The sequence below is a fragment of the Neospora caninum genome, chromosome IV (assembly GCF_000208865.1).
Source record: "Neospora caninum Liverpool complete genome, chromosome IV".
Classification (NCBI taxonomy): domain Eukaryota; phylum Apicomplexa; class Conoidasida; order Eucoccidiorida; family Sarcocystidae; genus Neospora; species Neospora caninum.
Window position 1 is genome coordinate 1634927 of NC_018389.1, and position 21149 is coordinate 1656075.

Genomic DNA, 21149 nt, shown 5'->3' on the forward strand with positions numbered 1-21149 from the left:
TTTTTGGGGGGGGGGGGGGCGTTCTTACTTCTGGGAGCGGTGGCGGCGAGGTGGTTAGAGCAGCAGCCTTGCGTGCTCCCTACCTCGCATAGAGGGCCGCATGGCATTCCGCAGGAAAAGCAGAAAACGCGTTTCGTCCCTTCTTCCCGTTTGCGAGTTGAGTCGGCCTCTCGCCTCCGCAGGTGGGCGTTTGGAGCTCTGCCGTCCTCCAGAGAACACAATTCGCCCCCTTTTCGATTGCCTCCTCGTCCCCGCCCTCGCTGGGCTCCCGGTGTGGCTGACGGGGCCCATCTGTCCTTTTTTCGCCGTCCTTTTGTCTCTCTCTCTTGACTCACGGACGATCGTCTGCTCCGGTGGGGAGTCCCTCCAGGCGCGTCCTGGCGTCTGCCGTGTCTCTCTCTCTCTCTCATCTTGCTGAGTTTCCTGCATGCCATCGTGTGCCCCTGTCTGAGTCTCCTGCAGTTGGTTCTGTCGCCGTGCCCTCGTGGTTTCTATCCGTAGCCGCGTGCTCGCATCTGTCTCGGGCCTGATTTAGCCTCTCGTACCTCTGCCTGTGTTCTCCCCCTTCTCGCTTCGCGTTTTCTCGTGTTCTTGCCGTCCTCCGTAGGTCTACTGTCTGCGCTCTTCCCGATTCTGACCTCTGCCGTCCCCCTCATGTTCGCTCCCTTTCCTTCACTTCCCTTCCTCTTTCTTTTGCCTTTTGTCTTATCGTTTTCACAGACATTTGCGTTCCACGCCGTCCGCCTGCTGAATCGCTATGCGCCTTCGGCTTTCGACGCCGAGGAGAAGGCTGAGGCGTTTCGGCGCGAGACGAAAGAGCTCAATGAAGAATTCGACTTGGACATGCCCGAAGCGTTCGGCCTCGAACAGAGCCAGAAAGTCGAAAACGCCTACCTGGATCTCCCTGCACTCTCGCACAATGCAGAGACAAACCAGACGCACTCGCAGGTGTGTCTCAGAATCTCCCCCCACACGTACATACATGCATACACACTTACATACACACTTACATACATGCATACGTACATGCATCCATTCATGCTTACCTACATACGTACTTACATACGTACTTACATACATTTACAGACATGCGGGCAAGAGACCTGTCTACGCGGCAATTCCCAGCAGACGTGGAGGGCCCAGACAGCCGCTGGGAAGGTAGAGACGTGAGGTGGTGATTTGCATGTAAACGCGCAACGGTATCGAATTCAGATGACGGGGGAATAGACCGCAGATTCTGTCTTCGTACCGCCCAGCCGCCCTCTTACCGACCTCCTTTTTTTCTGCTCTGCCTTCTCGCCCCTCTCTACCTCCTCTGACTAACCGTCTCCTGCGCTGCTGCCTCTAAGAGTCGGCGGGGGGAGAAACAAGAGACGAGTCACGCGATCTGACGAGGGGAGTAGAAAACCGCCACAATCAGTGCCGCGTCTCGAGAAAAACATGTTTTCGTCGGCTGTCGCGGCTTTTTGGCAGAGTCTCTTGTCTGTTCTTCCGTTTTCGCGTTTTCACTCCTTTCTGCTCCAGATGCTCGTGCGCGACTCACAAACATCTTTCTGGGAAAACGTTACATTCGTTGCAAGGAGCCTTCTCCGTCCGTCTCCGAATACGTATCTATCTGTAACTATTTATATGTGAGCGAGCCTCTACATACGTAGACGTTTTCCTTCTTGTGTCACGCATTTAGACTATCAAATGCATCGGATCCTGCATATACGTTTGGAGGGTATGATCGCTCCCCTATCTGTGTATATGCATGCATGTCCACATACATGTCTATATACATGCATATATATATATATATATATATATATATATGTATATCAGAATCCATATGTCCATATTTCCACACATTGCTCAGTATTGAGGACTATTAAAAGGCTCCATATATATGTATATATACATGACTATTCGATACAAGTGCCTTTCGTTGTTGACCCTTGGACATCCACGGGTTTTCGTGGATGTGTCGGGGGTGTGGTCCGAGAGGCCAGCAGCTTTTTTGGTTTGGGGTGTAAGCGGCGGACGTGGCACGAGGTATGTTTCTGTTTCTCGTGTCAGTTCCCTCCGCCTTTTGCCGCTCCGACGCCTTTGCCACGGCTCGACGAGAACGAGGAATTGATTCAAGAAATCCGATCTCTCCACGACGATGTGACGAAGCGAATTCCCTGCTTTACCCCAGCAGTGAAGCTGGACATGCTGCGAACAGTTCTCGAGAGTCTCCTCCAAGTTTCGGGGGGCACAGATCCCGCCTACCTCATTCAATTCACTCGGCTCCTTCTTCGCCACGCTTTCAACGTACAGCCCATCGAGGTGAGCACACGACGAAGGGCGTCTCCCTCCACCATGCTTTTTTTTTCTCCTGTGAATCGACATACCTAGCCATTTGTACACAAGCCCAGCTATCTACCCACCTGTCTATGCATATATATATATATATATATATATATATATACATATGTTTACACATCCATACTTATCTATCTGGCTATAAGTATGTAGAGGCTCTTATCTGTCTACCTCTGGCTGTCTCTCCCTATATATATATATATATATATATCATCCTTATATACAAACATGCATAACGTATTTACATCTACGTGTCTCTCCGCGTACGTGTATGTATATATATGCAGATAAAACTGAATGTGGTTCTGGGTGTGTTGACTTGACTGCTGTTTCTACACACAAGGGACTGTCTCTCTGTTGCATCGTCCTCATGGAGCCTTTCAGGCTCTGCTCGTTCGTTTCAATGTCTCTGCCGAATCGCCGTTTCAAGGCCCTGTTTGCCTCCTGTGGATTCTCACCTCCCTCTCCGCTGGTTCCGTGACTTCTGTGGATTCTCGCTCGCATGCTGCTCGTTCGTGTCTCTTCCACGTTCTTCTTCCTGGCGTTTTGTCGTTTCAGGTTGCTCGGATTTTTCGGAAGATTCTGGAAGAGAACAAAGACAGCAGTAACTGCGTAAATGTTCTCCTCCTGGCCGACTGCGTCGTGGACGACCTCAGCCTCCGTCGCGTGAGAATCACCGTAAAAAACTCAGTCTTTTTGTCGAGGTCCCAACGCATGCACAGGACGATGTGCATCGAGCGGAGCGGCCTGTGGTTTGTAAAGTGTCATCAGCAGCAACCTGTTTTTGTTACTCGATTTCACTCCTCCTGTACTGCGTCCTACTCTTTCACTTCTTGTTTCTCTTTCTCCCGCATTTTCCTTGCCTATCCCTATATCGATATCTGTCGCTTTCGCTATGTCGATATCTGTCTCTATCGGTATGTCGATCTCTGTCTCTCTCGTTGCGTGTTTCCCTGTCTTACTCTGGCGACATCGATCCCTCAGCTGCCGACGGTTCCTGTCGACTTGTCTGTGGGGGTATATCGGCCCGTCTGCGTTTTCGTTTTTCACGCCTCTCTTTGTTAGGGAAACGATGTACATATGTTTATATATATATATATATATAATATTTCTCCATCTATCGCCATTTGTATGCATGAATAAGCTCGGAATCAAAAAGCACACGAGTGCAACTGACGCAAAGAAGTGCACGTATGTCTGTATTTGAACGTGAACGGAGAAAACAGACCAAAAGGATGCTCGAACGGAGAGAGGACGATGGGTCTGATTCGACGGCGGTTGCCTGTGGTTGTTTGTTTTTCAAGATGCTGAGACCCGCGTGGATGTTTTTCCTCCACGATCACAGCGACCGGTCGCTCGAGGCAGAGCTGCTAACCCGGAAAGGTAGGAGCCGGCACCGCGACCATTTACCCGGTCGGAATAAAAACAAGTCTCTCCTACATCTCTTCACGCACACCCCCGGGCAGCTGAAGACGCTCGTTTCGTACTGCGGCTTTGCTTTCACTATCGTGATGTGGTTTCGAAACGGATCCGCACGGGATACACACACCGAGATCTGTCCATGTCTGCGCATCTTTGGATACGCAACTATAACCACATGTTTACATCTCATATATATATATATATATATATATATATATATACGAACATACATACATGCGTACATACACATACATATATACATGCATACATCTGTAGGTCTCAGGTCGTCATTTGTTTGATGTCGTTAGCAGGCTCACGACTGCGACTATTTGTGATTGATACAAACCCGAATATTCACCCGGGTTGTATTTCCGCGTTTCCGGCCTCTTCTGTAAATTTTACCGCGATCCCCGGCCGTGTGTCGCCCTGCCTCGATCTCGTCTTTCCTCTCCTCCTCTCTCTTTCCCTCTTGGCTGTTTCCTTTCGTCCTCGTGTGTGACTCTTCGATTCGCGGCGCGGTCTCACCTCGCTGTGGTGCCCCGTTTTGTCCCTCCAGAGGACATGTACCGGAACTTTGTTCGGCACTTCCTCAAGGAAGTGTTTGCGCGCAATCTCTTCGCGGCCTTCGACGTGGCGTCGGCCTCGTCGCCTGAAGCGGAAGACTCTCTTTCGACCCCGCAAGAAGGCGAAGAAGACGACAAACGGTTCGAGGAACTGCTCGGCTCTTCCAAGTTGTTCCAAACGGACGAAGAGCGCATGCAGTTGACGTGGCTCGCAGCTCTCGCGCGCGCATGCGACAAGCAGGCGAACGACGCAGAAGAGCGGGAACAGAGAAAGTTGTATGACTGGGATTCCGAACCCGACGGGCTTTTCGAGAGCGAGGAGGCGACTGAAAAGGAACAAGCGACGGAAAAGGAACATATGGAGGGAGCGGAAACGCGACGAGAAAGGTCGTGTCAAGAGCCGGCCGCAGCAAAGGTCGGTGCGAAGGAACAGGCGAAAGAAGACCACGACGAACAGCTTTACGAGATGTCGCTAAAGACTGCAGTTGCCACCGTGGCCTCCCTCAACGCCGCACCCTCAAAGCCTCCCTCGCTTCTGCCTCTCGGCCTCCCCGAAGGCTGGCGACTGGTGTCGCTGACCCCCCGGCAGGCCGCGCGAATCGTCGCGATCGAAATCCGCGAATGCGAGGAAGTGCTCGAGGAAGAAGCAGCCAACCGAAAGAAAGCCATCGAAGACTCCGACGGCGCCACAGATGGCAACGCCGAGTTAAAGGTCAGAAAACACAAAACCCTGCATGCGTGTAAAAAGATCCACACCGTGCCAAGATGTAAATGTGAAGTGTGTAGCAGTGTCCACCCGTAAGCATATATATACATATATATAGACAGATAGATATTTTTCCAATTACAGGAAGGAGAACTGTAGTTCCTGGCACAAATTGAGAGAGGATGTGTTATATTAGGTGAAACTATATATATATATATATATATATATATATATATATATGTTCGATCTGGAGTCGAGGTTGGAGAGGGAAAGGGCCAACAGAGTGAACGCGCTCGAGGCTTCGGATGCAGAACCAAGGGGAGACTGATTCCGTCCCCGAGAGGGCTAACCACACGCACTTGTATGCATACGTGTTATCAAAGCTTGCCTAGTTGTATAGGTAGGCATTGTGTGTGTTTATTTGTACGTACACAGAATGGGATTACGGTGTGCATACACTGTGAGTTCTCTCACCTCCAGGTTCGTTTTCTGCTGCACGCTCTGATGCTTGCATTCCTGTGTGTTTCCTCAGCGACTGCTAGAGGTGACGAAGGACGTTTTCTTTTGTGGAGCAGGGCGCCTGCTCGAGGTGACGTTCACGCGCGAAACAGATGACTTGTTTCGACCGCCTCTTGAGGACACCATTGTGCAAGCGTCCAATTTCTTCGCCGAAAGGTTCGCCTTCTGTTCTGTCGCCTTCGCGGACTGGCGCCTTTCTCCTGCCCAGCAGACTTTGGCGCATGCCTCTGCTCGCTTCTTGTGCTTCGAACTAGTCACTAGTCATCTCGAGTGCTTCTCATCCATTCCCCGTTCTCTCGTCCATCTCCCTTCTCGTAGCAGAACGCGTCCGTCCCCTCTGTGAAAGATCCTTTTTCGGTAGTGCGTCTCTCCCGCCTTTTCTCCCTCGCGATTCTTTTCGTTCCTTCTATCTTTCGCGTTCGTTCTCTCTCTCGCGTTCGTTCTCTCTTTTGCGCTCTCTGTCGCTCTCCGCTTCGCGGCGTCTTCGTTGGGAGGTTGCTGGCATTTGCTCGGAGACTTCCAGCTCCGCTTGTAACACCGCCAGACAAACAGAAGCAATTAGGCGGAGCACAGTTTCAACTTCGAGTCACCTTATCGTCGGTTCTGTTCCCGCTCTGTTCCCGTTTCTCCCTTCGCAGCGTCGGGAGTCTCTACAGAGATCTTGAACGAAAATCGCAAACGCCTGAGGAAGAAGCAGCCGCGCGCGCCATGATGGAGACGCCGCCCACGCCTCGCGAGCTTGCTGAGGAGCAGGCCCTCAAAGGTTCGTTTCTCTTCTGTCCTCCTTGCTTTCTCCTTTAAGACCACTCACCGTCGATGCCGGTTTTCGACGCGCAGTGGAACGGCTCGTTCGGCTTCGCGCGTATCTGTCTTCCTCGCCACGTTTCCAGTGCGTGGCAGCACACTCTGTATTTGTGTCAGCCTATCCTGCTGCGGGGCCTTTGGTCCTGGTCACGCGCGTTCTTCTTTCTCCCGTTTAAAAGCACAGAGGCCGCGACTCCCCTCGTGGACAGCATCGTTATTCGCAGATCCGGGCGGCATCCCGTTCGTCGTTCGTCTCTCGCCTTCCCGAGCTTTCTGTCTCTTCCTTACTCCCGTTCCCCCTTGCCTCCTTGCTTGCAATTCAGAGGCGAAGGAGGAGAAGAAGAAAGAGTTCCAGCAGAACTGGAAGAGTTTCCTGTCGGATCTGACTCAAAAGAAAGAGGAGCTGAAGCAGCAGCTGCTGCGTGTGGATCCTCACATTCAGCGACTCGGCCCCGCCTCGGGGAAAAGTGCTCCAGGCTCACTTTTTGCTGACGCGAACAGCGACGAGATATCCCCTGAAGAGTTCACAGATGAGATGCTTTTCGCGGAGAGAGCTGCCGCCGCCGACGCGCGTGCCAAGCACCTCGCGGCAGTGCTGAACATGTACCACGCCCGAGAGAAAGCCGCAAGTGTGCCTGCTGCCTCGTCTTCTGTGAAAGCCAAGGCGAATGCAGCGGCGCAGGCTGCGGCGTTTCTCGCCTCGCGAGGCCGGTCGGTGCATGCGAAGAAACAGGGAGAGGTGGGCGACCGAGGCTCCGAGGCGCTAGACGAGCAACGCATCACGAAGGCGGCTTTGCGTGCTGCGGTGGCGAGAGCGCAGCACGAAGAAAAAGTGAACGAAGGGTACAGCAAGGAGGCGCAAGAAGCGGGACTTCCTCAACGCCACAGCGAGAAGGCCACGCGCACTGTCCTGGCGCTTCTGGTAAGGGCGGGAGAGGCGCGCCGCGAGGAAGAAGAGAATGAAGAGGAGAGCAGGACAGAAACGCGAAGCGTGGGGAAGGCGAGAGCATGGATAGGGGTGACAGAAGAGGTGGAACGAAGTCGAACCGAAACGTAAAGGAAAAAGCGGGAGCGGAAGCGTGGACAGGAGGAGAGAGCAGGGGAGGAGGAAGCGAGGAGAGAGGGAGACAGGGGGAAACGGGGGGAAAGGGGGGAAAACGGAGGCACTGGCGAACGGGGCGGAGGGAATTTTTAGGGAAGGGAAACAAGGGGTCCGAAAGCAGGAAGCGAGAGAGGCAGCCTGCCTCGACACCCCGCAAGAGCCACAGTGGGGATGACCGCCTCGTTTCGTCTTTTCTCCTTGTCGAGGTGTACGTGTTTTTCGTAAGGCATGCTTTCCGGACAACGCTTGACGGCTGCAGTGTTTTCTGTTTTTTCGGTTTTTGCGTGTTTCTGGTTCCTTCTCTTTCAGCAAGAGCTGGAGTACCGCAAGTTCTCAGTCAAGCAGCAGGCCGCACGGCAAACGAGCCGTGAAGACGGCGAAATGGATGAAGCAGAGATGGACAAAGCGCTTGGAGGGCTAGACGAGTTGGACGAAAAAAGTGGGCAGAACGAAGGGGAAGGCGAGGCCGATCGGAGCAGACAGGCATTTAAGCAAGCAGAAAGAGAGGAGAAGATTCTTCAGCGACAGCGTGCGCTGATTGAAGCGTCGAAAATGAAGCAGACCGGGGCCGCAGAAGCGGCGCGACAGCTTACCACAGAAATTGTCGAAGACGCCTTGGCGGAGCGCGACAAAGGACAAAAGGCAGCCTCGTTCTGGTCAGCAGAGAGCGAAACGTTGCAGGTACAGAGTGGCACAGGCGCAGGGGGCGGCGCGAGGAAGTTGGTGACAGGGGAGGAAACCACAAAGCAGGAAACGAGTGGAGATCGCGCACGCGACCGGCCTCTGAAGAAGGGCCAAAGCATGCAGAGCTATCTCGATCAAGGATACACACTCGTGTTCAATACCCCGTACCGTGCAGATGAGATGCTAAGGATGAAGGGCATGAATGACGGGCTCGACATCGGCACGGACATCGACGACAAAGACGTGGGAGACGTGGAAGAGGAGGACGAAGACGATTTCGGCTAAGGCGCTGTGAGCGCCAAGGAGGCGACAAGTGCGGAAGGACGGCAAGACGCGAGACAAACCATGAACGGAAACTGGGAGAAAGAGAAGGGAGCGACAAGGCACTAACGGGCAAGAGAGAACCCTAGAAGCGAGCGGAATCATGTAAACATTCTAGAGGATGTGCAGACAAAACGACATCAGACATCAAACGAAAGAGGCACCGGGGCAGGCGGTCCTTGCATCATTCCCTCGACGCTTCTCATTTGTGTCTTTGTGGTACTTGTTCGATGCTTCTAACTTTTTTCTCCTGGCGGAAAGACTCTGTTTTTCCGTGCTTCGCGTGTTGCCCGTGCCTTGCCAGTGCGAACTTCAACGCGATTCGACTGACGGGTTTTCCGTCGTCCAGATTACCCACTGGACGGTGTGTCTTGCTTGCCCCGGCGAGGTTACCCCGGCGTTGGTGTCGCGGGAACACCGCCATTCGGTTTGGTTGGCATGAGGCACGTGTTGCGTTCCCACGGAAGACCCGGTAAAACTCCGTGTAGGCCTCACATGCGGTTTGGCGTTTAACGGGCAGTCTCACAATGGGTGACAAAAACGAACGAAATCTAAACCAGAGGCAACGGGAGGCGAATCTGGAAAGACACGGTCATCCGGGAGGGCACGTCGTAGCATGCGTGATTCGTCAAGGTTGGCGGCAGCAGCCGAGACAGGATTCTGCCACAATATCAGCAAAACCGTCTGACTCCAAAATGAAACAGGGGAAATACACACTTCCGTGCATGCAGACAATGGCATATATTTGTGTATATAGACAACACACAGGTAATGAGAACCACTACTCCCGTCCGTTGCCAAGATGCGATCGGCGGCGCCCAATCGCCTCATTCGTGGTACCCTGGAATGATCCACTAGATCATGACATTTCAACGGCACTCGCGGGTCTGACTTCAAACTGCCGGGATTCAGGGGACCGGTCAAATTCGGAATATTGTGATTTTTGTCTACCTGATACTCATCGAATCCGGAATAAAACCACGATGGAATGCACGCTGTAGCGTGCAGGCATCTGTTCTTGATGCTCAGAGCTGTTGTGACGAGCGCTATGTTATTCGTCTTCCCCTGTTTGAAGTTGGCTCTCTTTCGTCAGGGACTGGTCCCCTGACCGATAGTCCTCACTTATCTGACTCCGTGGAATCAACGGCCGTGGTAGAAGCGGTTGCTTGTTTTACGTATTCCCGAAACAATGGTGAAATCTTATCCCCACGCTCCCCGCCTCTCTGTAGGGAGTGGAATTGCCCACTGTGGTTCGTGTCCGTGAAGTACACTTTCCCGGAGTAACTGCACCGCATCCAGTCTCATGTTGATGGTTTTACGTGACGCCTTGTTTCGATCCATCTAACGGAGCAGAGCACGAGGGCCTAGACCGCCTCGTTTTGCGGTGCTCTTTGGTGTGTGTAGAGTTTATACCTGCCAACGGCGCAAGTAAAGATTTGCTTGGCCTCCGGAGTGAAGGGGGAGGCCTACCTAACCGGGGGCGATCCTTGTCACAGGGCGTCTGGGATCAAACGCTCAGCGCTGTCTTCGTTTTCTAGTATCGGGTGGAGAAACTCTTCAATGTGCAGTGAGACTGAATTCCGTTCTAACGTTTCTCGCGCGAGATTGAAGTATGTGCTTCGGCGACCTCGGTAACGTCACTCGAAGAAACAACGCATATTGCCTTTTGGAGGGTGTCTCTGGTGATGTCCATCATTCTAGGTGTTTCAGAGATCTTGCCGAATATCAGTCGAAATTTGACCAGGATTGTTTCACCGGATAGGCTGATGTATTCTGTGAATTGTGTTCGGTGGAAGCATCTCTGTAAAAGGCCTGCCGACGGCAGATCCGTGCTGAGCATGTCCGGGGGCCAGGAACAAGCGGGATGCTGTGGGCCCGAGTAACATGGGATTTCATCTCAGCATGCAGACTTCCTCAGCTTTTCGTTATTTTTTTACCAAACGAAGAGGAAGCAAAATGTATCCGTTGCCCCTGTTTTTAAAATTCACGACCCAAATTGTTCAACAAGAACGACCTCCGAATGGTTTGTTTTTATCCTTCAGTCGTTGGTTTCGTGAAACTGCGGTCATCCTCGAGATACGATTTCACCCTCACTTTGTATCGGAAAGTTAAAACTCCCGTGCCCAGATGTTTCTGAGACGCTCCTTTCATTCACCGATGAATTTTCTCAGAAGTGTCAACCATGCCAATGAAGAATCAGGCGAAACCTCTTCAAACGAACGCCACACGTCTTATAGATTTTCCTGATCACACGTCGTCCCTGTACGAGGTTCGTGACCTCCGTACACAACTAGTTACAAGCTAACGTACACGTTCTGTCTCTCCAGGTTTCACCAAGGCCGACAGATGAGGCATTCGCTTGTGAAGCTGCACAAATGGGTATTGCTTGAGCCGGCAGTGTTGGAGTTTGGTGTCTCGGGTCCCAACGGCCAGATAGCAGTATTCTGCATTGCTTCTGCGCCTTCGAGAAGACATCTCTGGTGCCCCCGCAAGGCCGTCAGTGTAGCACCAACAGGCGGAATACCCAGAATGTGCGTTTCCTGGATACAAGACGCTCGTCCTCGAATTCGTCAGCCATCTGCCAGTTCACCACTGAGCCGTTGGACGGCATCCACGTTCGACCAAAGAAACCCGTGCGTTGTTAGCAAGGAAACCTTCCTTTTCGTGGACGGATAGACAGGCACATGGCACACATATTCGCGACTGACGTTTTGTCACCTTGATATTTGTTCCTTGTTAAGCTCAGGCGTCGACGCTTCTTTCAAATTCCGAGTTCGCCAGCGTGTTACAAGTGTCCTGTCTGTTTTTTCACGCCTTTGATGTTTATTCCCATTCCTTTTCTCCGAATGATTCAAGCTCCTAGGAACTGGCAATCCAGCTTTCACCTTTGGCAAACTCGGACACGTCACGTGTTTGTTTCGTACAGAAACGCCTCAACTGGATGAACGCCCTCCGGGACACATCGCATAACTCATCGTGTGTTACGTTGATATTGACTTTTTGTTGGTTTTCACTTCGCTAGCGCTACTCTTGTTCCCACGTTTAACGCTCCAGTGTGTCGGCGGATTTCACCTGGAAAATGTCCAGTTCCAGGGGAGCACGAGGACGCATTCCCCGGCCTCCTAGTTCCCGAGCCTCAACTGCCGGGGCCGGCGCCGAAATCACACTTTTCTCTGACGAGCTTTTTTCTCGTCCCCAATGGGCGACTGCATTGAGCGGTGCAAGTGCTCCGCGGGGCAATCCTGCTCGTCAAAAATCTGACATTGCAGAACCCCAGGTTATTGATGAGGAGGTTTTGAAGAATGGCGTCGTGGCCGACGGCTCACAAGGCACAGAGGAGCCAACGGAGCCTAAAGACTTCGCGACGGTTCAGAGTCTGTCTTTGAGTTACAAGAATATCATGTTTATCGAAAATCTCGAGACCTTTACAGGTCCGTCCTCTCAGAGGAGAGAAACAAGAAAGAATCCAATCGACCATAATACCTACACCTCACTGATGCCACACTACTGGTTTAGATCTTGAATGTCTTCGTTTACCGAATCCATGTTCTATTGTGTTAGCGTGGTTTCGAGAACATTCAGTATATCTGTGAGTCCATTCGCGGGGGATGGTGCTGTCACTTATCACCCCTTGGTAAGATAAAGATATCCATGTCAACAAACGTGTCAACCTCTATGGTTGGCCTTAAAACATACGGCACTTCGGGACGCCCCTAAGAAGGATCAGTTATTCGTGCCTCGTCCACACCCATCAGGCCCATCGCGCAATAGGACATACGGCAGCATTCATATATATATATATATATATATTTCTAGATGTATAGTTATATTTTCAAGAGTCCGAATGTTAAGTCCCAACTCTACAGCGGCGAGGACTGGAGGTTGACTCTTTGGCTGGCCACATAAGGAGGCTGGAGGGCCAAAGCAAAGTTAGAACACTTCTTCACTGCTTCTGTTCTCGGGGCACGCGTGGCTCTTGCAGGTTTGACCACCCTGCGACTCGACAACAACGTCATCGAGACGATTGAGAATCTGAGTCATCTGGTGAATCTTGTTTGGTTGGATCTGTCCTTTAACAACATTTCGGAAATCAGTGGTCTGTCAAATCTCGCAAATCTAACCGACCTTTCACTGTACTCCAACAAGATTTCAAAAATCGGCACGGGTCTCGAAGGATGTCCTAAACTAAACGTGCTGTCGCTAGGAAAGAACGCCATCTTGGATTTATCAGAAATTCACAACCTGCGCAGGCATCCAAACTTGCAGTGTTTGAACCTGGACGGAAATCCGCTTTGCAAGGCAGAAAACTACACGCCGTACATCCTCGCGTTCCTCCCGAAACTTCGATACCTCGATTACCAACTCATTGACCGCAGGAAAATCGTTGCGGTTCAAGAATCCGTCCAGCCGGAGGAACTCACAGACATGAAAAAGCAAGAGAGCGTCGAAGCTGCTTTAGCCGAACAACGGAAGAAACGTGCAAAAACTACGGAGCACCTTGCGGCTAATTTCTGTGCATTCCTCGATGACGTCGCCAATCGCTTCTTCGGCGAGTCCGTCATCCCCGCCCCGGTCACTGTCCTCAAGGATTTCCCGTTGCTAAGGGATGCCTTTTTGGAAAAGTTAGAAATCCTGACAACAAATCTCAGGTATGCCCCGTCGACTCCGAGACGGAAGAGGCAAACGCAGAAGCAGCGAGACGAAAAAGAGTCAAATGTGCCTCCTTTCTTCCGTTTCACACCAACGAAGAGAAACCAGTTTTCGCGTCTCGCATTTGTAGTTCAGCGTTTCGTTTTGGATCCGGGGACCAGGGAATTGCAGCTTTTTGGGCGCGATTCACAGGCTACAAAGAGGCACGCACTGAGAGACGTCCACGGTAGAACAGCCTCCACAAGTAAATCTTCCCCCCCTCTACGTCACACGTGCTTCCCTTCTTCCAACACATGCGCAAATCTAAGGCAAGGCGCTGTGCAGGAGGCAGGATCAAACGCACCAAAGAAGCGTAGAGTCAACACTCAAAAGCTCTGTTCATGGGAGACGCGGTCGTTCACTGTGTTGATTGCTGTCTCGCTTGCACTCTCTTCCTTCGCCTGCTTTTTTCCGTCCCTGTTTCGGCTGTCTGTGACCCGTTTACGTTGCCATTCGTCTGTTTCGCGCATAAGGTCTGCACTTCTGCTGACAGTGTTCTTTCGCGGGTAACAAACACAGGCAAACCTTCGAGCAGCAAAATCGGCGACGGCGACAGCGCGTCGCTGCATATGAGGAAGCAGTCCAACGGGCCGTCCTCGAGAGTGAGGGCGAGGCCCGAACGTTACTGAGACAAATGCAAAGCAGAAAGAAGAAAGTCGAGAAAGAGCTGGAACGATATTTTGACGAGAGGCGCGAGATCCTCGATCGGATATCCGTGACGAACGCCCAACCGACAAAGTTTCTCTTGACCTCGATATCTCCTGGGCAAAGTGAGGGAAAACAGTTCGCGTAAGACACCGGCGAGACTTAACGCTTACACTGCGGGGCGAATCTGCCCCTGCGTTCTACCAATCAGCCTTGTTGCTTCCTATCAAAATTCACATATCGAGACGTATATAAGAGGACACAGACTTATCAGGTAGTCGCGCCCGTGCAGGAAGTAGCCAATACGCAATCGCGACGCTTTCCGATGGCAAACCCTCTGGGGTCTCTGTTGGGTACGCGCAGCCGATTGATATCTCGAACCGCCTGGGTTTGCTCAAGACGCGTCGACTTGTCACCGTGTGTTCTGCCTTGTACGCATGCAAAAAGACGACGACTCGACGCGCCTCGCGTGCGACGAGGACTTCCAGCGGCTGGTGAACTCTCGCGCGCCTCAGCTGTACGCGGCGGTTGCAAACTTCGTAGGGGACGTGGACAAGCTGAGATTTCACTTAATGGGTTGCGAGGCGACGCTGCAAGAAAGTTTGGAAGAGAGTGTGGACACACTCGAGGCTGCCGTGGACTCGACAATGAAGCAGCTGCTCGATCGGGGTACCGACTTTTTCCGAAACGTTGAGGAAGCGGAAAAGACGTTCAGCAGCAGTCTCACGGAACTGGCAACTGCCGAACTGGAAGCCTTTCCCGCTGTCATGGACGAAGAAACAAATGATCTGCGCGTGAAATACCTCGGAAAAAAGTACGTTCAAAGAGGCGAACGCAAAGAAAAAGGCAGTCAGATGCGGCGTCGGAGAGGAACACCCGCGACGGGGCAGAGTCAAGACGACCCTCGTGCTTCCCACTCGTTCACCTTCTTCCTTCACACAGGCGAGGAACGACGCCACAAAACCGACCGGTGCAGGTTGAATGAACTCCGCAGAAATACCAAACCGTCGCCTAAACATGTTGGCTGTCAACCCAGTAGACATGTATATAGCCGTATAGACCTATACATAAATAGACAGGTTGGGAGATGTAGACTGATGCCTGCATTGCTGGCGCAAACACACAAATATGCGCACACATCTAAAGACAGGTTTCTCGCTAGTCTGCATTTCTATATCTCCGTTTGCGTTATTCTTGTTGGGGCATTGCCTTTTCGCAAAGAGAAAGTCTCTAGGAGTTTCCCCAGGAATACTAGCCGAGGTTAACAGGCTGACCCCGTTGGAAGGTTTCCCTGGGCAGAACACGGCATATCCAACACCCTGCCGCCTCAGCTTTTTTCCCCCTGCCGAGTTCTGCCAACGTATACTGCCTCACTTGTCGCTTCAGAGATGAAGTCTTAAACGCATGCAGCGCGCTGCTGGAGGTGCATCTGCAGCTCTTGATGTTTATGGAAGACAGCATGCAGACCGGCATGAGTGCGTGGCAGCGACACTACTTCGAGAACGAACGCCAGTCGCAGTATGAACGCCATCGGAGACACATCGAAGAGATTCACCGGGCAACTGAGGACTTGACGGCCAAAGTGCTGCACTACCAGAAACGCCTGAGTCGCGACCGAGAAGACACCCGACGCAGTGCCGGCGGCACTGAGAGCGGCGAGGATGCACCTGTCGCCTCACATTTAGGCAAAGATGAAAAAGCCTCAGACGCTGCAGAAAGCGACAGCCACTCCGAATCTGAGACGGAGTCATGAAGACAGAATGGGAGGCTAACTCACAACGAGAGCCGCTTAGATCCCTCCGGCATCTACTGTCCTTTGAACTAGATGCCCATAAATACATCTATATACATATTGAGACATAGTCTGATATATGTGTCTATGGAAAGGTATAAACATGCACATATACAGTGGTAGATGTATACAGGTAAACATATATATATATATATATATATAGATGTATATATACGTACGAGAATGCAGCTACAGATGCCGGGCAAAATATGTACATGGTTGGCGTTCAGTTGACTCGATCTTTGTTTGCATAGATAGAATAATGGCCACATCTTTTTTATCCTTTTGGGTCGCTATGTACTGTAGAGCAGACGGGCAACCGAGTCGTGTAGGAAGTTCGTTAGCTGACAAACTGGTTACCAGCATCCTGCGTTATTCTGTGGAAAAGCAATGCTCAAACACGGGTGACCAATCGTGTCGACAACCGAGGGACGACACGCAATCGCAGGAAAAAAAAACGTTTAGATTCCAGCTCGGATTCATATACGGCAGTGGACTCACATCGGTATCTAGGCACAGTTGTGGACAGCTACGAGACTTCTACCGGCCAATATATGTACATACATGTACGTGTATACACTTACAGCTATATGTATGTTTGTATGTCTATCTACACGTTACATGCATCTCTCTCTCTCTCTCTCTCTATATATATATATATATATATATATATAATTATATGAAGTGCCGGTGCTTGGACGAACTGATAATTTTCCACCGGAAGCGTGCGAGGATAGTTAGGGAGAGCGTTCTCCGTTCTGTTGCAACGCAGGAGGCATTTGATCTTTTGTGAGATCCCAAGAGGTTTCAACGGCAACTGTAACGCCAGACGCACGGAATATCCCCGACAGCTTTCTTCGATGCCGATCGACACACACTCCCCAGCACCCCGCAACTGCCAGCATACACACAGGTCTACACATAGGCATGCACATATACACATGTAGGGATACATGCATATATACGCATAGACATAAATATGCATGCGACTGAGAGATAGCCGTGTGGTCTTGTGATTCCCTAAGGAGAGCTGCCACGTGCTCAGAGAAAACGGAGGGGGCGTTCCTTTCCAGTGGTGTCGGCATTCTCAGATTCATCGTGCCGTCGCAGGAAGAGTCCGCGGGGACTCCGCGCAACGTTTTGTCTCATTTAAAAACCATTTTCGCGTGGTCCTTGACGAACTCCACACGCCGCCTCAGAGAAGACTCCCCGTGACGCGGTTACGTAGGCACGTGCATATCTATATCCGCATATTTATATATATCTATACACACCTATATCTTTATGCCAATGTCTCGTTGTTCGCCCCCGGATGCTGAACCGCTCCTGGCAACAACCACGACTGCACTCAGTAGTAATCCCGTCGCCTTTCTCTGCGACTGTCGTCATCGTCCTCGTAACGCCGGCTGAGAACCCCGTGAGACAAACAACACAACGCAAGAAATCGACACAGAATATTTGAGAATACACCCCAACGGATACGTCATACACAGGGTAAAATGCTCCGCCATTCGATAAAGTGTCCTGCCTCTCCAGATGGTTCTAGACGGCAGATATACACATAGACATGATTCGATAACAAGTAGAAATACATACGTGCATACACGAACAAAACTGATGCAGACCTACGTAGGAGTCTTGGCGGTCTTCCATGGGTGCTAGAAGCCGCAGCGTCATTTCCTGTGAGAACAAAATTAGGACACGGTCCATGCTGTGTCAACGCCGTCGTGCGATACATGCATATATCTATCTATCTATCTATCTATCTATCTATCTATCTATCTGAGCACCTCTGGAACTGTCGACACTCCGCGTTGTCTGTACGCCTGTGTAGGTTGCTTACCTTCTGTCGTCACTGCGACTTCGGCTTCTGTCTCTCCGCCGGCTGTACTCTTCGTCTCTGGAACGGTAGTCGCCCTCAGAGTTTCTGTATTTTCCTTCACGCTCGCCTCGGTCGTCGTCGTCTCGGCGCCGTCTGTCATAATCGTCTCTGCCTCGGCGCTCCTCGTCTCGTCCCCGCCATCCCCAGTCTTCGCGACCTCTGCCGTCGCGTCTGTCGTCGTCCACGAAGCGGCGTCGCGGTCGCTTGTCGCCAGGACCACGCGCAATTTCTACGCGAATTCTGAAAAAACCATAACGCATGCACGCGATTCCAGGCGTTCGCGCCGATGTCTAGACACGCGCCGCACCCGGAGTCGCATACCAATGACGCAGTATCCCACGGTCCCTCCACTTTCCCTCGAAAACAAGAACACGTGCCGTTCAGCCAATCACCTTCGTCCTTCCACAAGAGATACGCAGCTAACGGAAGAAGAAACAAACACAGGGAAACGTGAAAGCATGCGTAGCGAGGCATGTGGGTCCATCGGAAGACGGGGACGAGAAGCGCCGCTGAAAATCAGTTAACTCCCGAGGTGCCTCCTCCCCATCAGGAGAGACAGCGAGACACATAGCACGTCCTCGAAAGAAACATCCTTCGATTTCCTCGCAAAAAGGTCCCCGTCTGTCTGTCGCCACCGACGAGAAGCGACACACCCAACAGAGAGAGCCGGCAAAGCTGGAGACACAAAAAGTGTAGAGGACAGGGCGCCGACAGTGTAGCTACACCTGCCTCTGGTCGAAGTGTTCAAGGAGTGACGGCCAGCAGAAACGCGACAGTGAAAATGAGGCAGAGGGGTACACACACAGGCGACGACAGGGCACTACACGAACAGTCGAAAAGCTACGGCTCTGTATGTCGAGGTCCCGGGAAGAGGAAGCTACACAATTTTTCAATCGCGTTTTGTTCCGAGAAGACACGCACGAGAAGAACCCAGTGTGTGGGGTTTACGTAGACACGACTTTTGCGTCTTCTTGGTGCATCTACGAAACGCAACAGCCAGTACGGCGACAGAACACCCTTGCTTCTTTTTGCTTCTCACAACGCCGTTCCTTCTCTGTTTTGTTTTCCACATGCTATCCGCAAAAACAGCATTTACTTTCAAACCGCGAGATCAGGGGATGGTGCGGAGAGGACAGGAGCCGTGCACGTTCACTGCAGCCTTGGAGCCGCAAGAGTCGACAAATGGAGAGCAGAGACGACTGGGGAGAAGGCAGAGACGACTCGGGAGAAGGAATAGACGACTGGGGAGAAGGACGAGACGACTGGGGAGAAGGAAGAGACGACTGGGGAGAAGGAAGAGACGACTGGGCAGACGGAAGAGACGACTGGGGAGAAGGCAGAGACGTCGTGACGGTTGGGAATTGTTTTCCAACAGACGGCGAGAGAGACGCAGCTTGACAACGCAGTCTCCGTATCTTCCTAGCGGTCCCGAGGACGCGACGGGAGACACGAAACAGGAGTTCGAGGCGATGAAGAACGGGGAGGGGCGAGAAACGTGAAAAGAGACGCGCAGAGAGGACGGGAAACTGCACTAAAGAATACAAACGCACACGCCGCGCCTCTCATATACGCCCAAAGACGCCGCAAGGATTCTCCAAGAAGTCGCACGCTGTGTGCGCACTAAAAACCCTGACGAACTGTGCAAAACGAAACTCGAGGTCCGCTACTGAAATCCTTTTACACGGAAAGCGAATGACTCACCTATGCGAAAAAAGACCCACAAAACAAGGCGTAACTCTCTGGCTGTCTGTGCATCCCATCCTGAGAGTGACTAGGCACGCGACATACAGACGTATATATATATATATATATATATATATATAAGGATAGACAAGCCCTTTGACAAGTCTACCTGAGTTGGCAGCGAATCGCGGGGACACGCGAGGTACCGAAGAAGCTGATAATCGCAAGGATACAACTTACGGCTTCCCTCGGTAGCGGTAGCCGTCCAACTCCGCGACGGCGTCTTTCGCATCACGGTAGTCGTCGAAGGTCTGCATACATGCAAAACAGTCAAAAACACGTATAAACCAATCTTCTGTCACAAGGCCATCCCGCATCTGGAGAGTGGTACAAGACGTGAAAACCGGGCAAAAACAAAACTCTGAGGCACGAGCGCAGTGTCTGTACACCCCAGGCGACCCGGGAGATTCGCCTTGGAGACCGCGCTTCGATGTTTGCGTGCCGTTTAGGAGACCAAGAGGAGAAGCGAATCGCTTCGCATTTTCCTTTGACCTTCCCCCCCTTTCCTCCTGCTGTTCCTCCCTCGTTTCCTCTTCATTCGACTTTCCCCGCCTTCCACGTGTCTCTCGTCCGAACCGAGTTCGACGACTCCTCACACAGCCGGTTTTTTTTCGCAAATACCTAAGGCGTGTCTAAGTGCGTCGCCTCGCGGCACCCGAGGTCTGGACCCCGACCGAAAACACCGTGACCCTTCACGCCAACCGTCTCTCGCAAGTTTCCTGTCCAATTCATTTCCCCCTTTCTTTCTCTCTGTTTAGGTCCGGACAGAGAGAGGTCGACAGGCGCCAGGCCTGCGCGTTTCGAGCAACGCTTCCTCACCAGAAAGGCGAACCCAGGCGGGTTGCGGGCAACCCAGACAGTGCTGATGGTGCCGTACTTTCCAAAGAGGCTTTCTAGTTCCTCCGTAGTTGTGTCGGCTTCGATGCCGCCTGAGGCGAGTCCATATATAACACAGCCAAGAACCGGCACACACACAGCAGAGGCTGCAACGGAAAAGACAGGGAAGAACGGAAGACACAGTGGACAAGAGCGAGAAGCATCCGGCAACGTTGGGTGCGGGGCACCAGACTCAGGAGCAGGCTCCTGGACCAGTGCTGGAGGGAAGGCAAAGTGAGAGGGTGAGCAGACTGAGAAACGAGGAAGCAACCAGCGGTGAAGAGAAACGGAGACAGACACAGTGGGTAGGTGGAGAAAAAGAGAGACGAGAGAGACGTGACCGGTGAGAAGCAAGGGACTCACGCCCCTTCGACGAAGCTCACCGAAAGAGAGAAGGGGATGGGGAACGAGCGAGGGGACACAAGCATAGGGAGGAACCGGAGAAAGAAAACAAGCAAGAGGAGAGAGAAGGCGAGGGGGGCGACGGGAGAAGTGAGGAAACGCACAGGCGCGGAAGAGACAGGATAAAGAAATGGGAGAAGGGAAACACCGGGAAGCATGTGCGGGAGGTGTCATGGGAGGAAGCAGAACAACACAAATTTGAGGGGAGAAGTGGGAAACAAGGCTTTCACGAAAACGCACAAAAAAACAACTGGCGGTGTAGCAATATGAGGGAGAAGCGGAGAGCACGAAGAGAGAACATAGAAAGCACTCCGCCGAAAGGGACAGGAGGCCGGAAGAACTGATGGCCAAAACAAGAAAGCGAACCAAAGGAGACATTGCACGGGGGACAGAAGGTAACACGCGACATATACGCTCGGGTCGACACACGAGAAGGCGATAGGTGCAGGAGAAAGATAAGCCGAGCGACAGAGAGAGCGCACGAGAGGTAAACTGTAAAGGAAGAAAATAACAGCCCACGCGTGTAAAAACAGGGAAGAAAAGAGCCCCGTGGACAGGAAAGGAGAGGAACGCCAGCGCGATGGGTCTCGGGGACAAAACTCACCGATGTAGACCTTCCGGCCTTCTTGGTCGTCGATAGGTCCGCGTGGCAT

At 52.0% G+C, this 21149-nt stretch overlaps 3 protein-coding genes across 3 annotated transcripts; 2 read left to right on the forward strand and 1 right to left on the reverse strand.

Moving 5' to 3' along the window:
* Positions 1-654: 654 nt before the first annotated feature.
* Positions 655-8431, forward strand: NCLIV_011530 (conserved hypothetical protein; the record flags this gene model as incomplete). The annotated part of the gene is made up of 9 exons (XM_003880671.1): positions 655-948; positions 2059-2310; positions 2905-3012; positions 3651-3729; positions 4325-5043; positions 5570-5712; positions 6195-6319; positions 6684-7282; positions 7772-8431. The coding sequence occupies 9 exons, from the start codon at positions 655-657 to the stop codon at positions 8429-8431; spliced, it is 2979 nt and encodes a 992-aa protein (XP_003880720.1).
* Positions 8432-11546: 3115 nt separating this feature from the next.
* On the forward strand, positions 11547-15554 carry NCLIV_011540 (leucine-rich protein, related; the record flags this gene model as incomplete). Its single annotated transcript, XM_003880672.1, has 5 exons — positions 11547-11898; positions 12450-13116; positions 13676-13926; positions 14249-14615; positions 15188-15554. 5 exons carry the CDS (start codon positions 11547-11549, stop codon positions 15552-15554), a joined length of 2004 nt encoding a protein of 667 aa, XP_003880721.1.
* Positions 15555-16941: 1387 nt separating this feature from the next.
* Positions 16942-21149, reverse strand: NCLIV_011550 (novel protein (Zgc:77155), related; the record flags this gene model as incomplete). Its single annotated transcript, XM_003880673.1, has 5 exons — positions 16942-16999; positions 17437-17715; positions 19399-19469; positions 20038-20201; positions 21101-21149. The coding sequence occupies 5 exons, from the start codon at positions 21147-21149 to the stop codon at positions 16942-16944; spliced, it is 621 nt and encodes a 206-aa protein (XP_003880722.1).